The 13,894-nt window shown below is 38.7% G+C and overlaps 1 protein-coding gene across 1 annotated transcript; it reads left to right on the top strand.

Moving 5' to 3' along the window:
- The first annotated feature begins 9,695 nt into the window (after positions 1-9,695).
- Positions 9,696-12,589, top strand: VENTX (VENT homeobox). Its single transcript, XM_070946131.1, has 3 exons — positions 9,696-10,083; positions 11,334-11,569; positions 12,269-12,589. The coding sequence occupies exons 1-3, from the start codon at positions 9,696-9,698 to the stop codon at positions 12,587-12,589; spliced, it is 945 nt and encodes a 314-aa protein (XP_070802232.1).
- Positions 12,590-13,894: the final 1,305 nt, after the last annotated feature.

Here is a 13,894-nt window from a genome sequence, read left to right on the forward strand (position 1 = left end):
GCTACAATTTAGGAGTGGACATAACTAAATTCAAAACAAAACCCCACAATGGCCATATGGCTAGGGCCCTTGATTAAAACTAAGTAACAATTAAAGTCTTCCATCTGACAACTTGCAGGAGATCTGTTGAGAGCTCTGCTTGTTGCTTGGGAGAGAGTAGAAGATATCAAAAGACAAAAAGATGCATCAACAGGAGATGGTCCTACCATTTCTAGTAAGTGCCTCCAAGGGAATGTATTCCTCTAGTGACAAAATGAGGGATGCAGTGGCTTAGTGGCTAAGACACTGAACTTGTTGATTGAAAGGTCGGCAGTTCAGCGGTTCAAATCCCTAGTGCCGCATAACAGGGTGAGTTCCCGTTACTTGTCCCAGCTTCTGCCAACCTAGCAGTTCGAAAGCACGTAAAAAATGCAAGTAGAAAAATAGGGACCACCTTTGGTGGGAAGGTAACAATGTTCCATGTGCCTTTGGCGTTTAGTCATGCCAGTCACATGACCACGGAGACGTCTTCAGACAGCGCTGGCTCTTCGGCTTTGAAACAGAGATGAGCACCATTCCCTAGAGTCGGGAACGACTAGCACAAATGTGCGAGGGGAACCTTTATCTTTACCTAGTGACAAAATATTTTCTGCTCTCAATTACCTAATGCTACCTGAGTACTCACATAGTATCAGCCTCCATAGGTAATAAGAAAAGAAAATATTTAGTTGCCCATGTGCTCCTAATGTTCTTCCACATCTATTAGTTTTGGGGGTTGGCATGGCCTTCTAAGATTGAATTCTCAACATACAGAAATGATTAGACCTGAATCTGGTTTCTTGAGTCAGATTAGCTAAACTGAAAGCAGAGACTTATTTATTTTTTTAAAAAAATCATGTTCAGTATCTATTCTTCTTCTTATACCAGCTCTATTTCTATCTTATGGTTCTAAGGCAGCATATGATTCCTTTTCAAGAATAATTTTCATACAAATTTGCAAACATGATGTGTTTCTATGTGTGCTATGTATTTGATTGGAGTGATGTTTTGTATGCATGTACTTAACTTTCATTACTTTTTTCTGTAATGTATCCTATTAAAACAGATCACCTGTTAAACAATTAGTTGCGGACACTGATTTGTTTCAAAGGATTTAAATCCTTCATTTAAGCTGAAGACCCCGTTATTCCAGCAAGCCGGTCTGATGGGACAATAATTTTAATCGGGTTTTAAATATGGGTTTTTAACATGGTTTTATAAGGGTTGTAGAATGGGAATTTTAAATTCGGCCAAAAATTGAATTATTTTAATATGCTTTTTAAATTTGTCTTGTATATTGTTTTATTATCGCTGTTCACCGCCCTGAGTCCTTCGGGAGAAGGGCGGTATAAAAATATAATAAAATCAAATAAATCAAATCAAGTATTTATTATATCACCTAGAGGTAATTTTCATATTGAATCTGAAGAAGATTAATCATAGTGATATGTTTTATTTTGTTTGAAAACATTTTTTATTTTCAATTTAGTCGAATCTATGTTTTTGAATTTTTATATGGAATTATTTTTCAAAAGTTTTTAAGCTGTAAAATCTGTAAAAATTGTTTAATCATGAGCAAATTTGAGCAAGTATTTCTCTGTAAATTACAGTGTCAAAATTATTTTAAAAGAACCTCTTTCCACCATTATGTCATTCTGTGCTATGCTGAGGACCTAAAGTACTTTCCAATAATTGACTTGAAATTTTCTAAAATCTGTTCTCAGATGTCAACATATAAGTTACTTTTTAAACTCTGCTTATATTTTTATATGAAGCAATCAGTATTTTCAAGCCAAAGTATTGCTTTTAAAAATATCTTATGATATGATGTGAAAATAAATGATTGAATCTATAGGAAACTTCTTGTCTAATTGCTATTTTTATTGAATTTTCTGATTTATTTTGATGTTGACTTGAACATAGGGAGAATCAGGCATTTTTAATACACTATTAATGCAAATTGAAACATTTTATTAATATACCTGCAGCAACCTCTTATCCAGCTCCAAATTATTTTCAATAAAGTTTGAGAATTTGTATGAAACTATTTTTAGAGTTTATACTGCTAAACCACTGAAATATATTTTTTTAGTCTGGAATCCATGCTATAACTTCCTGCCCTGATCAAGAGCATAAGTAGATATGGCTTATCAAGTTAGTAAGGCTGAAATTTATAGAACTTTTTGCTGGAGGGGTTAAAGCTATTTTTTAAAAAATGTAAAACAAGCACTTGAGCGAATATAATCAAATATTAACTATGGCATTTTAGCTATAATATTCATTCTCTGAGTCATGAACAAAATCAAAAGAAGGGAAGAAGGCTTTTTTTAATGTCAGGGACAGATGAGATTATTCTCATCTAATCAGAGTCACAAGTTATATATTATTCCCTCTTGCCTCCTTCAGCCTCATCTCACTATTTTAGCTTTCAGGTCGAATAACCTGAAGTTTTTAAGAGATGCATCAGAGAAGGCTTTCTGGATTTGAGCATGTTTGCAAATTACTTTGTCTAAGAATTACCATTCCAATCTATTTCTAGACATTACTCTAGATCAGGGGTCCCCAACCCACAGTGCATGGACCAGCACTGGTCCGCAGCATTCCAGAAACAGACTGGGCAAACAAGTGAAGCCCCATCCATGGGATGCAGGCAGCACGGGAAACTACGCCCCCCTCTGGTCCATGGAACAACCTCTATACGGAACCGGTCCCTGGTGCCCAAAAGATTGGAGGCCTCTGCTCTAGACAGATGGGTGTATTGCTTATGGAGTCACTATAAATGTAAGGCTGAGCAAAAATACCACTTTTATATGTGCCCTTCCATGTTTATTTGCATTTCTCTTAATTAAATTTCATTTATCCATAATATTTAGTTTATGCTGACTTCAGAAGAAAGAACAAAGATGGAAGATGGGAAATAGGCTCTATTATTATTATTTTTTACAAGAATTGAATAAAGTAATTAATGAAGTCAGAAAAAAAGTTTCAGGTTAACTAATGATTTAGGGCAAAGCATGGAATAAAGGGATGAGCAAAAAGTACAACTAAGACCATAAAGGAATAGAAATGCTAACATAGTATAAATGCTAGTTACCAGTATATGCTACTTCTTTTTTAAAATAGATTTCTCATTTTGGAAGTTACTTTAAAAATCCTTTTAGAGGAATGATGATAGCTGTATCATATACAGCATTCTTTTTCTTCGTAATTGCTTATTTATCCAGAAGGTGGCACTGGAAACCTATGATTGTAGTTTTAGAAAATATCCCTCAGGGATAACCTGAGACTCCATTTCATCAAATACAAGTACTAGACAGAGGGAGGGAAGGGGAGAGAGAGAGAGAATGTGAGTATTGTGCTTAAAAGTTAACAAATGTATTGTGGTTTAAGCTTTTTCTGGTGAAAACTTAATACATCTCTATTAGTCTTTTAAAGTGCCACCTTCATTATTCTTTATTAGTTGCTATTTTGAAGAAATCTTAAAGATACATCAAACTGTGCAATAAAACATATCTTGGTATTCCATTGTTAAAATAAATCTACCAAAAAAAAAAGAAAAAAAAGAAAGACATTTATATTCCTATTGGTTCCAGAGAAGTTTATTTATTAAAATAAGATCCACTCAAATCCAGTGAAGCAAAAGTTGAAGGTGTCTGAAAGAAATGATTTTACAGCAGAAGTTGAGACGCTGAAGATCCTTAGTGTTGTATTCCAGACCCAAATTACTAGCTAGCTAGGCTGTCAATCTTAACAATCTTCTTTGGAGTGCCACAGGTTTGACACTCTCAATTTATGGAATGACATACAGATTCTCAGCAACTCCTCCCCTAGTTAAATATGCTAGAAAAATGTCCCTCTTAGATTTTTTTTTAAAAAGCAAGGTTAGCCTAGTTAAGCTCAATTGCCTTTGCTTATCTAAGAAGTATATATTTCAATATATTAATAAAAATCATTGGCTGCAAGTCAATATATAATTATCTGTTGGTTCTTGGGATGATACAGGGTTAGATATAATTCATAGTACTCCAGTGTTAAAGCAGGTCTATTTATAACTTAGCCATCAACTCCCACCTCTGAGAAGGAGATCTGGCTACGTTTCAAAATAATGCCATAATTTACTTCAGAAATAGGCACCCTAAAGTCTAGAGATCAAAGGCCTGTGCTATGCATTAACTAATTATTTAATTATACAATTTATTTTATATAATTTAAATTACACACACACACACACACTATATATATATATATATGCAAGTGTTGGCGTATTTGGGTCTTTTCCCGTGTAAGATTGTTACATATATATATATCCGTGTTTTCCCGAAAATAAGACCATACACACACACACACACACACACACAATTTAAATTATACAACTTAAACAATTATAAAAGTTAATACAGGTAATCCTTGATTTACAACCACAATTGAGACCAAAATTTCTGTTGTTAAACGAGACAGTTATTAAGTAATTTTTGCCCCATTTTATGACCTTTCTTGCCACAATTGTTAAGTGAATCACTGCAATTACCGTAAGTTAATAATGCGGTTGTTAAGTGAATCTGGCTTCTCCATTGACTTTGCTTGTCAGATGATCGCAAAAGGAGATCACATGACCCCGGGACACTGCATCCGTCACAAATATGAGTCGGTTGCCAAGCGTCCAAATTTGGGTCATGTAACCATGGGGATGCTGTGATGGTCATAAGTGTGAAAAACAGTCATAAGTCACTTTTCTCACAGCCGTTGTAACTTTGAGTGGTCACTAAATGAACTGTTGTAAGTCAAGGACTACCTGTACAAAGATTACTTGGCTCCCTTACTAAGAGAAATTGCCACTTGTACTATAGCATTTTAGCCATTTACTTGTGCTTAGTTTTTCTGAAAAATTGTTATCACCACGATTTACCAAAAAAAGAGGATAACCTCAACAAAAATCTTAGATACTAAACTTTCATCTTCTCTCACATTAAAAAGTCATGTTATATACCGTTATCATTACATTATTAATGTTTACTTGGCAATAGAAAACGGCGATTAAGCAAATTTACTAACATAGGCAATCCAGTGGTTTAAAATCAATATTTCTAAACCTCATCAACTGGTCTAAATAGTTCTTCAAGGAATGTGTTTGTGGTGTGTGAAGAACTCATCAATATTCTTAATATCCCAATATTAAATCAATATTAAATATCCCACAGTGAGCTGAACCCACTAATTGTTTTTCCTTTAAAACCCCAAAAATATCAAACAGAAGAAACAGGGTTTGTGTTGGATCATAACTTTAAAGCCTATACAGCCTTATCACACTTTGAATATCATAAGATAACATTTTGTGTCTAATTTTTGTGTCTGTCATAGCACAACTTTTTGGCTTGTTTGTTACTCATTGCTCATGTGCTCCTATTTGTGAGCTCTTATGCAATTTCTATTATACTGCATGTGTGCCTATAAAGCATAATTGCCAGGAAATCTAGATGAAGGATTAGGCAACAAGATCATCGTGTATATAGGAGTAGAGATCATTAGACAACTTGGGCAAAAAGATATGTTACTACAGAAAAAATTGGCCATAAATGATATTGCTACATTCAATTCAGGTGAGTTATGTTTTGTTTGGGGTTGAGGTGAGGTGGGGTGGGGATGAGAAAAGTGCTTTAAAAGTCTACAGTTAATCTTGCCTGGGAGAAAAACAGCCCCTAAAGAAAAACTAAGTTTCCACACTTGTGAAACTCATCTATTCTGGAAAAATCCCAAGAAAAATTCATTGATCTGATCTATAGTGCATAACCTGAAGGGAAATTCCTTTCTAATCAGATGAATGGTGTTAAGATGATCACGACAAAGTTCTATCTGTCTCGTCTTCCTTTATTTGTATTGCAACAGAGAGCAAAGAGATGGCAATCCAACATACAAAATCCACATCTGGACAAAGCACTTTTGTCTCACGGTTAATGTAGCCATTAAACTTTGCTACCGGTATTATTGATCTTGCCTCTCAAGTTTGCCAAGACCAAGAAGGTAAGCATTCCAGGAGACCCAACACATCTAGCTACAGGAACCACTCATAGATGCTCCCATTGTTGAGAAATGATCAAAAGATTTCACTGGCTAGATCCAGTTTTCCCACCGGGAGATCCAGAAATATATCAGTTTTACTAATGCAGTTCCTATTTGTATTAATTTATGAATAATCAGTTGAAAGCATGCAAAACAAACTTAAAATTAGGCTATTTGTTCATCTTTATGCTGTATTCTGAATAAACAACAAAAGACCTTAAGAAACAGCCTTTTTATCACTGAGTAAGGTCAGTCTCAATTCCTGGATGACCTCATGGATATGTCAGGATTCTTCCTTTAACAAAACAAAAGTAATTTGGAATTCCTTTCTTTGAAGAGTTTCCCATCCCACTCTACTTTCCAATCTTAGGTTTTTCTGAATAACTCTGACTTTGTTTAGAATTGCAAATTAGCTAAGGTCATTTTGTAACTCCCTTCTTGATCCCTCTATCCTGAAGATGCTACATAGTTTTCTCTAAGCTATGCTTTCCAATTGTATTGGAATAACAATTATGGTAGTTGTAATCCTAACACAATTGGAAGTGTAGGAAAAAAGATTGGGAAAAACAATCGAGGGGGTCTTAATGGAAGACTTCCTTGTTCAAAGAAGACATCTAGAATTGAACTATGTCCTTTTTCCAAGAGAAAAAACAACAACTTTGTGATGAGAATAGCTTGTGAGAACATTGTTGGAAGTGAACAAAAATGCTTTCCGCAGCACTTTCTGGTGCTCAAGTGTTGGTTTTGACACTTGTTTTAGAAAATCCACAACATGATGTTATTGCTACTCCAATTATTACAGTGCAGGGGATAGAATAATATTCTGGTGGTTGAAGGTGATCTGGCATGCAGAGCAAGAGAACAAGAAAAGTGGCACATAAACAATTTTCTTCCAATGCTGAGCATTGCAGAGAGTGGCCCACATCACTGGATTTGGTATTACTGATCTGCACACAGTATATGATCTCTGATTTGTTTCATGTTTACTTTGTTCTGGGCATTCTTTTATGAATTTGTTTGTTTATATCTTGCCTTTTCTCTGACAGTTCAAGGAAGGAGGTGTCCCTAATTATATTTCTATGACTACTACCTTGGGAGATATGCCGGAGTGGCTATGTCTGTGACCGGCTTAATTATCCAGTAGGTTTTATCATTGCATGCAAATATTCTGGATTTCTCTGATCAAACACCTATAACATAGAACACCCATAACATAGAATAATAGAGTTGGAAGGAGACTTGAAGATCTTCTAGTCCAACCCCCTGCTCAAGCAGGAAATCCCATACCATTTCAGACAAATGGCTGTCCAGTCTCTTTTTGAAAACCTCCAGGGATAGAGCACCCACACTTCTGAAGGCAAGCTTGCTCTTACTTTTAGGAATTTACTCCTTAGTTCTAGGTTCCTTCTCTCCTTGGTTAGTTTCCAATAAGAAGTACAGTTAATTTCCATAAGAAGTATACTTCGCTGGCTCTTCATAAGAGTGATACCTATAAATATGTTACAAACACAAATCACCATTATAATTGGCAGACTTCTTACATGTTTGTAATTTCGTGCATTGTCCAAATGCATATTTAATCATATACCGGTAGTAGCTAAAACAAATTTATGTGAGTTAATTCAGAATTAGGCATGGTTTGAGGCCACCAAAAGCTATAAGTTTGGGTACAATGAGTGGATTTTATGCATCTCAAACAACAACAACAACAACAAAGCCCCACACACATCAGGCTTGAAACTGCTTGATTTGGTATTTATGTTTCCAAAATTTGGGAGGGGAAAGGATTTGGAAAGTCTTTCTGAAAGGTGCCTCTGCACTTGATAGAAAAGATCATACATTGTTCCCACATTCATCTTTAAGGTAACACAATAATTGAGTGTGCAAATGTAGCTTGAACAGTGGTTGCACTCATCTCCAGCGCCCCTTCTTTCATTTTTTTAAAATATCACCATATGCTTGTAATTCAAATGTCAGGGGATTAACCCTGACATCAAAAACTTATTTCCTGCTTTATAAAAAATGAATCAGTTTAAGAAACATAAACACTTCAACAAAAGCTGTATAGCTTTGGAGGCCATATGAAATACTTTCTTAATAAATGACCTCTGTCACTTAAGCTGCACTCAAAGGAACTTGAATTAATGTCGTTCTTTTAACCTTCCGTGGAAACTGTGAGCACCAAAGTTTGTTGTAGAGTTATCCTTTTAAAAGTTATCCTTACAATATAAATATGGAGCCTGAGTGGGGTAGGAGGCTAATACCTCCTACTAAGGAAGCATTTAACTCCAGCTGCCTGCAATTATTGCGAGTTCAATTCTCACCAGGCTCAAGGTCGACTCAGCCGTCCATCCTTTCTAAGGTGGGTAAAATGAGGACCCGGTTTGTGGGGGCAATAAGCTGACTTTGTATAAATATACAAAAGTATGAAGGCTATTGCTTAACGCGTTGTAAGCCGTCCTGAGTCTCCGGAGAAGGGCGGCATATAAAAATAAATAAAAATAAAAATAAATAAATAAAATAAATACAAATTTATATTGATCAGGAGGAAATGATAAAGGCATCGGGGGAGGGGGGGAAGGACTAGATTTTTTTTTTCCTATGGTGGAAATAACACTACAAACAGATCAATTGATCCAGTTTCATCTCCTTCCATAAAACAGACAAATGTGTGAATCAAACTAATTTTTCAACCTCTCCTCTCCCTCTGTGTCTCTATAATTGGACTACTAGGCTGTCCAGTAATTCAGCCCAAAATATATGAGGCCATGGCTTTTGACAGCTCCCCTCTCTCAGAAGCCATTTGTGATGATCAAATCCGAAGCAGCAACAGCCACAGATGCACCTGAAGTCCTCTGAGAAAGGAGTGATAGAGAATGACTTCAAGCCCTATCTTATTTATTAAGTAATAAATTACCATTGTTAGTTGGAAGAGAGAGAGAGAGAGAGAGAGAGAGAGAGAATGTCAGGCGCTGACATTGGCTCCATCTAACTCCCAAGTATTTTTTTTTCATGTGAAGGGAAGGAGACACCATTGGTACAGATTGTGAGGGAGGAGGAAGTAAACGGAGGAGGAAGAGGAGCAGAGAAAAGCTCTGTAAAACCATTTCCAATGACCTCAGGGCCACAGACAGTCACTCTGCCATCCTCCTCTCTCTCTCTCTCTCTCTCTCTCTCTCTCTCTCTCTCTCTCTCTCTCTCTGTGTGTGTGTGTGTGTGTGTGTGTGTGACACACACACAATCTCCTGCTGTCCCCAAATCCACCAAATGAGTTTGACAGCTCTTTTAAGGCAAGGCTACCAGGCTAATCATGCTCCTGTTGGATAAAACTCCTTAAGCAAGCAAGAGGGTTGCAAAATGTGGATGTGAAGACAAATTGGCCCCAACCAAATCTCCTCTTGAGCCAGGCGACTATTTACTGTCCCCCATGGCCTTTTGAAGCCACCCCTCCCATAAAGCCGGGGCAATCGGTGGGGTTGAGACCGAGCGGCAAAGGATATGACGGGGCCTGTAAATCGCTTAACCACCGAGCGACCTGAGCCCTCGGCAGACACCTTGGAGCCAGGCCCGGCCGGCTTTTGGAAAATGTGTGAACAGCCTCTTTTGTCGGGGGAGGCCCGATGATAATTAGACGGCGCTTATCTGCCCCTTTGATGTTTGTTTACTCCAGCGGCGCTTGCCTCGGGGCCGCGGCTCATAAGGGAAGGGACGCGGGCGGGCACGCCCAGCCTGGACACACAGCCCGAAGCCAGCGCGCCATGACCAAGGCTCCCTTCTCCGTAGAATGGCTCTCCCAAAGCAGCCGGCCCAGCAGCAGGCATGCCCAGAGCAGGCCAGAAGCCAAGGAGGCCGCCCCGTCCGAAGGCGGCCGAGCCCAGCAGGAGGATTCACCGGCCGGGGAGAAGATCCCGAGTGAGATGAAGCTGGTCCCCAGTTCACAAGAGCCGCCTCCGGGGCCTCTCCCTTCGCTCCAGAAGAGCAGGCCGCCCTTGCCTTCCTCGTCCACAGGTACCTCCTCTCGTGCAGATCGCGGGTTTCCTGCTGAATTCTCTTGCTGCGGCGCCCGCGGGCAAAGATCGGGCTAGAACGGGGGAAGAGGCCCGGGATTGACTGATGGAGGCATCGGGGGCAGGACTGGCCTCGGTGTTTTGTGCTTTAGATCAGGCGGTAGGCAGAGAATACGGTGCAACAGAGACGGTTGGGTGCTCCCAACTTAGCGTGGCTCCCACTGGAAGCGTGGAAGGCAGCTTCCATTACATTTAGGGAGATTGGATTCCAGTCCAGAGTAAAATGGGAACCCCAAGTTGGAGACTCCCGGTTGTCGTGTTTTAACTAAAATAAATGGTAGGTAGGTAGGTAGGTAGGTAGGTAGGTAGGTAGATAGGAAGGAAGGAAGGAAGGAAGGAAGGAAGGAAGAAAGAAAGAAAGAAAGAAAGAAAGAAAGAAAGAAAGAAAGAAAGAAAGAAAGAAAGAAAGAAAGAAAGAAAGAAAGAAAGAAAGAAAGAAAGAAAGAAAGAAAGAAGCCGAATGATGTGCTTCAGCCTTCGAGCCTTGCCTTTTTTCCAGAGAAAAAGTTGCTTCTTTGCGTAACTATTGAAGAGGGCCTGTGTCAGATTAAATCAATGGCTTCAACTTCGCAAACTTTGCTGCATGTAGAAGGAAATTGAGTACACTGTGTTGTCTGGACTTGGGCTTATTAGAAAAAAGCACTAGCTCCGCTGAGTTACGTTTACTAGAGGGCAACCTAAGCCGAAGAGGAGTGAAACTGGAGGCTGGGAGCCTCTCTTTGCGCTTTCAGAGATAGGAACGGGCAAGGTTAAAGACTCCTTTTAAAAAAAATAGTCCCAAGGTTCACTTTAAGGAAGGAGTAGTTTCATTTATTTCCCATCCCAAGTTAATGGTTAATAAATCTGAATAGGTTCTAAATTGTATGAAGGAGTTGGGCATATTTGGGACCCCTTACCCCACGTTCGTGAACGCTGCCTTTCCATATTTTTCTTAATACCTAAACGTTTCCGAAATGCGCTTTTTCAACCTTCCTCAGTCAGATGCGCTCCAGATTCGTGGGTCTGTAATTTCCATTATTGGCCAAGCGAAGTCATAGGCCGGTCTATCTGGGCATGGTTGCAGCCCAGTCCATTTCTAGGCAATAAGATTGAGGAACCCAGTCACTTTTTCTTCGGGAAGGGAAAACGGGAAACGGGTTTGCTCCTCTGACCCCGGATCCTTACCCTATTTTTTTTTCCCGGATTGGTTAGCTGCTTCCAAAATGCCGTGGAGCACTACGGAGTGCGGGTCCGACGGCGAAGGAAACTTCTCCGAGTGCCAAACTCCAGACGACGGTGGAAGCCGAAACGCGAATACTCGCCGTTTGCGCACCGCTTTCAGCTTGGAACAGATCAGCACCCTGGAGAGCTCTTTCAAGCGGCACAAATACTTGGGAGCGGCGGAAAGGCGCAAATTGGCCAGCAAAATGCAGCTCTCTGAAGTTCAGGTAATACGAGAAGCCGGTAGAAAGATTTGGGGGGTGGAGGTAGGGGAGAAGCAATTCTATTTCCAAGATGTAAGAAAGGATATCGTTCCATAATCTGTGGCTCTCTCATCAACATTCTGGACCCTAATCTAATTTTGCCAAAATTCCTAGGCCTATCGTCCTTTTCATTGGAAAGGGAAAAGAGATCCGGAAATTGGAGTTTTCAACAAGGTTTAAGGATAGATGTTTGGGCTTTTTAAGATAGGCTAAGCCAATTTAAGAGAACCTTCATCCAGATGAGTATGAACTGAATGTATGAATTTTAACCAGTGTTGCAACTGCTTCTCTGGTAGGTAGGTTTATTTTATTGGGCTAATGTGCTGTGATTTAATGTATAGAGAGGGACATTCATTCCTTACCATATTCATTCTCCAGCTGGTGACCTCCCAATGTATTACAAAAGCCATGCCTAGTTTGTCTTCAGCTATAATGGTTAGGAATTCTAGGGAGGCTTTTGTTGCCTTTGTGCATCTGGAAGGCACCAAGTTTTATAATATCATAAAACAGTATTCATTTCAAACCCTGCCATTATATATCCCAACACTGGATATCAGCATTTGTTTCTTCACTCTATTGGAATATAAAGGCAGAAGAATGGGACTCTACATATGTGCTAATAAAGGATACCGATTTATCTCCGGTTTCTTTCTATTTCTGCAGATCAAGACGTGGTTCCAGAACCGACGGATGAAGCTGAAGCGTCAGCTGCAGGAGATGAGGCCAGAATCATCCTTCCATGGTGTACCATTTTATGGTCACCTTCCTTTTGGACCTCAAAGTGGTCCCTTGTCCTATGTTTATTCACCACCTCAACAGACTTTCACCAGGAGGGATTCCTCTGGCATTCCTTTCCCTCCAGTGCCCCCTCCCAACCTGGATCCCAGAAACAGCTCTGGAGGACAGCCAGGCGCTATCTGGCCGATGCCTTTTCCTTATTTTGTGGGATACCAAGACCCAAGAACAGTGTTCATGACTCTATGAAGGATTTTAATGACCAGTAACAGTCAATTTGCACTATTTGCACTTGATGTTTTCATCAAGTGATTACCAAGAGCTATATAAATTTTTGGTCCTGGACAGATATGCTGCAAAGAGCTTTTTTTTTTTTTTTTCCACAGAGATTTACATATTGAGTGAGTGGGAAAGTGATACTTATGTAAAGACAATGTGTGCAGTATTCATAATAGCTTCAACAAAATCTTGAGGACTTAATCTGGAAGTATTCAGACAACAAAGATTTTTTTCCTGGATGCATCAAAGGCAGCTGTTGTTGGGGGAAACTGATCTTAAAAGGGTTTCTCAAATGAGCTTATGCTTGATAAGGAGTTAAAGAATCTTTTATTATAAGAGTTGTGCAATAAGGACATCACACGTAAGTTACAAGCCATGTGTTTTTAACACTGCAGGAGCAATAAGCAAGTTATATTTAGTTCTGTAAAAAAAAAAAAAATGGCCCTTATTCACAACCAATAACAAATTGGCTATGTTGGCAAGTAACATATTCATTATGTTATTCATAACATATATATATGTTATAGAATAACATATATATACTGTATGTTATTCATAGGCGCTCCCCAATCTTTTAATTTTTCATTAGCATTATTGACATGATACAAAGCTTAATTTATTGTTAAGTATTGTTAATTTGAGGTCCATTGTGGAGATGCTTAAAATAATATGAATATATGAAACGAACATATATTGAATCAGACCACTAGAGTCTCTTTGCAATCATTGTGATTCTGCCTGGCAGCATCTCTTCAAGTTTTAAAGCATCAATTTTTCCAGCCTTCTGTGAAAATGCTGCAATTTAAATCTGGGCCTTTCTACATGCAGCATAAGTGCTCAATGAACTATATTTTTTTTCTCAGGGATCTGTATGGGAACCACTTCCGTTTGTAGCTATGCAAACATCAGATGGCATGGAGAGAGAATCGTAATAGTTATTATGTGCTTTATTTGTTCAGCCATATGCATTATTGGGATAATACTTGTTAGAGCTGTACTTTCTAGGTCAGAACTGTGATAAACCAGAGCTGACTTAGTAAAGCTGAGATAATAAATTTTTACAGGCTCCCTAAGGTTACATTTGGGTGCCAGATAACTCATAAATCTCCAAACTGGCTGGTAAACTTGAGAGAGATCGATCTGGGTAGCAAGGCAAATCTTTAAAAATGACCTCATTCTCTTCTTTCTTGAATTATTTCAAGCTATAGAATCAATTCCAACAAGAACTGTATCCAATTCTTCTTTCTCCTTTTAGAAAATAAGTCAAATGTCTTT

The sequence above is a fragment of the Pituophis catenifer genome, unplaced genomic scaffold (assembly GCF_029215685.1).
Source record: "Pituophis catenifer annectens isolate HBS135680 unplaced genomic scaffold, rPitCat1.0.hap2 SCAF_6, whole genome shotgun sequence".
In the NCBI taxonomy this organism is placed as follows: domain Eukaryota; kingdom Metazoa; phylum Chordata; class Lepidosauria; order Squamata; family Colubridae; genus Pituophis; species Pituophis catenifer.

Coding starts and splice junctions, on each gene's coding strand:
- VENTX (XM_070946131.1), top strand. CDS start 9,696: ATGATAATTAGACGGCGCTTATCTGCCCCTTTGATGTTTGTTTACTCC. Junction 10,084..11,333: donor CTTGCCTTCCTCGTCCACAG/GTACCTCCTCTC, acceptor CGGATTGGTTAG/CTGCTTCCAAAATGCCGTGG. Junction 11,570..12,268: donor TGCAGCTCTCTGAAGTTCAG/GTAATACGAGAA, acceptor CTATTTCTGCAG/ATCAAGACGTGGTTCCAGAA.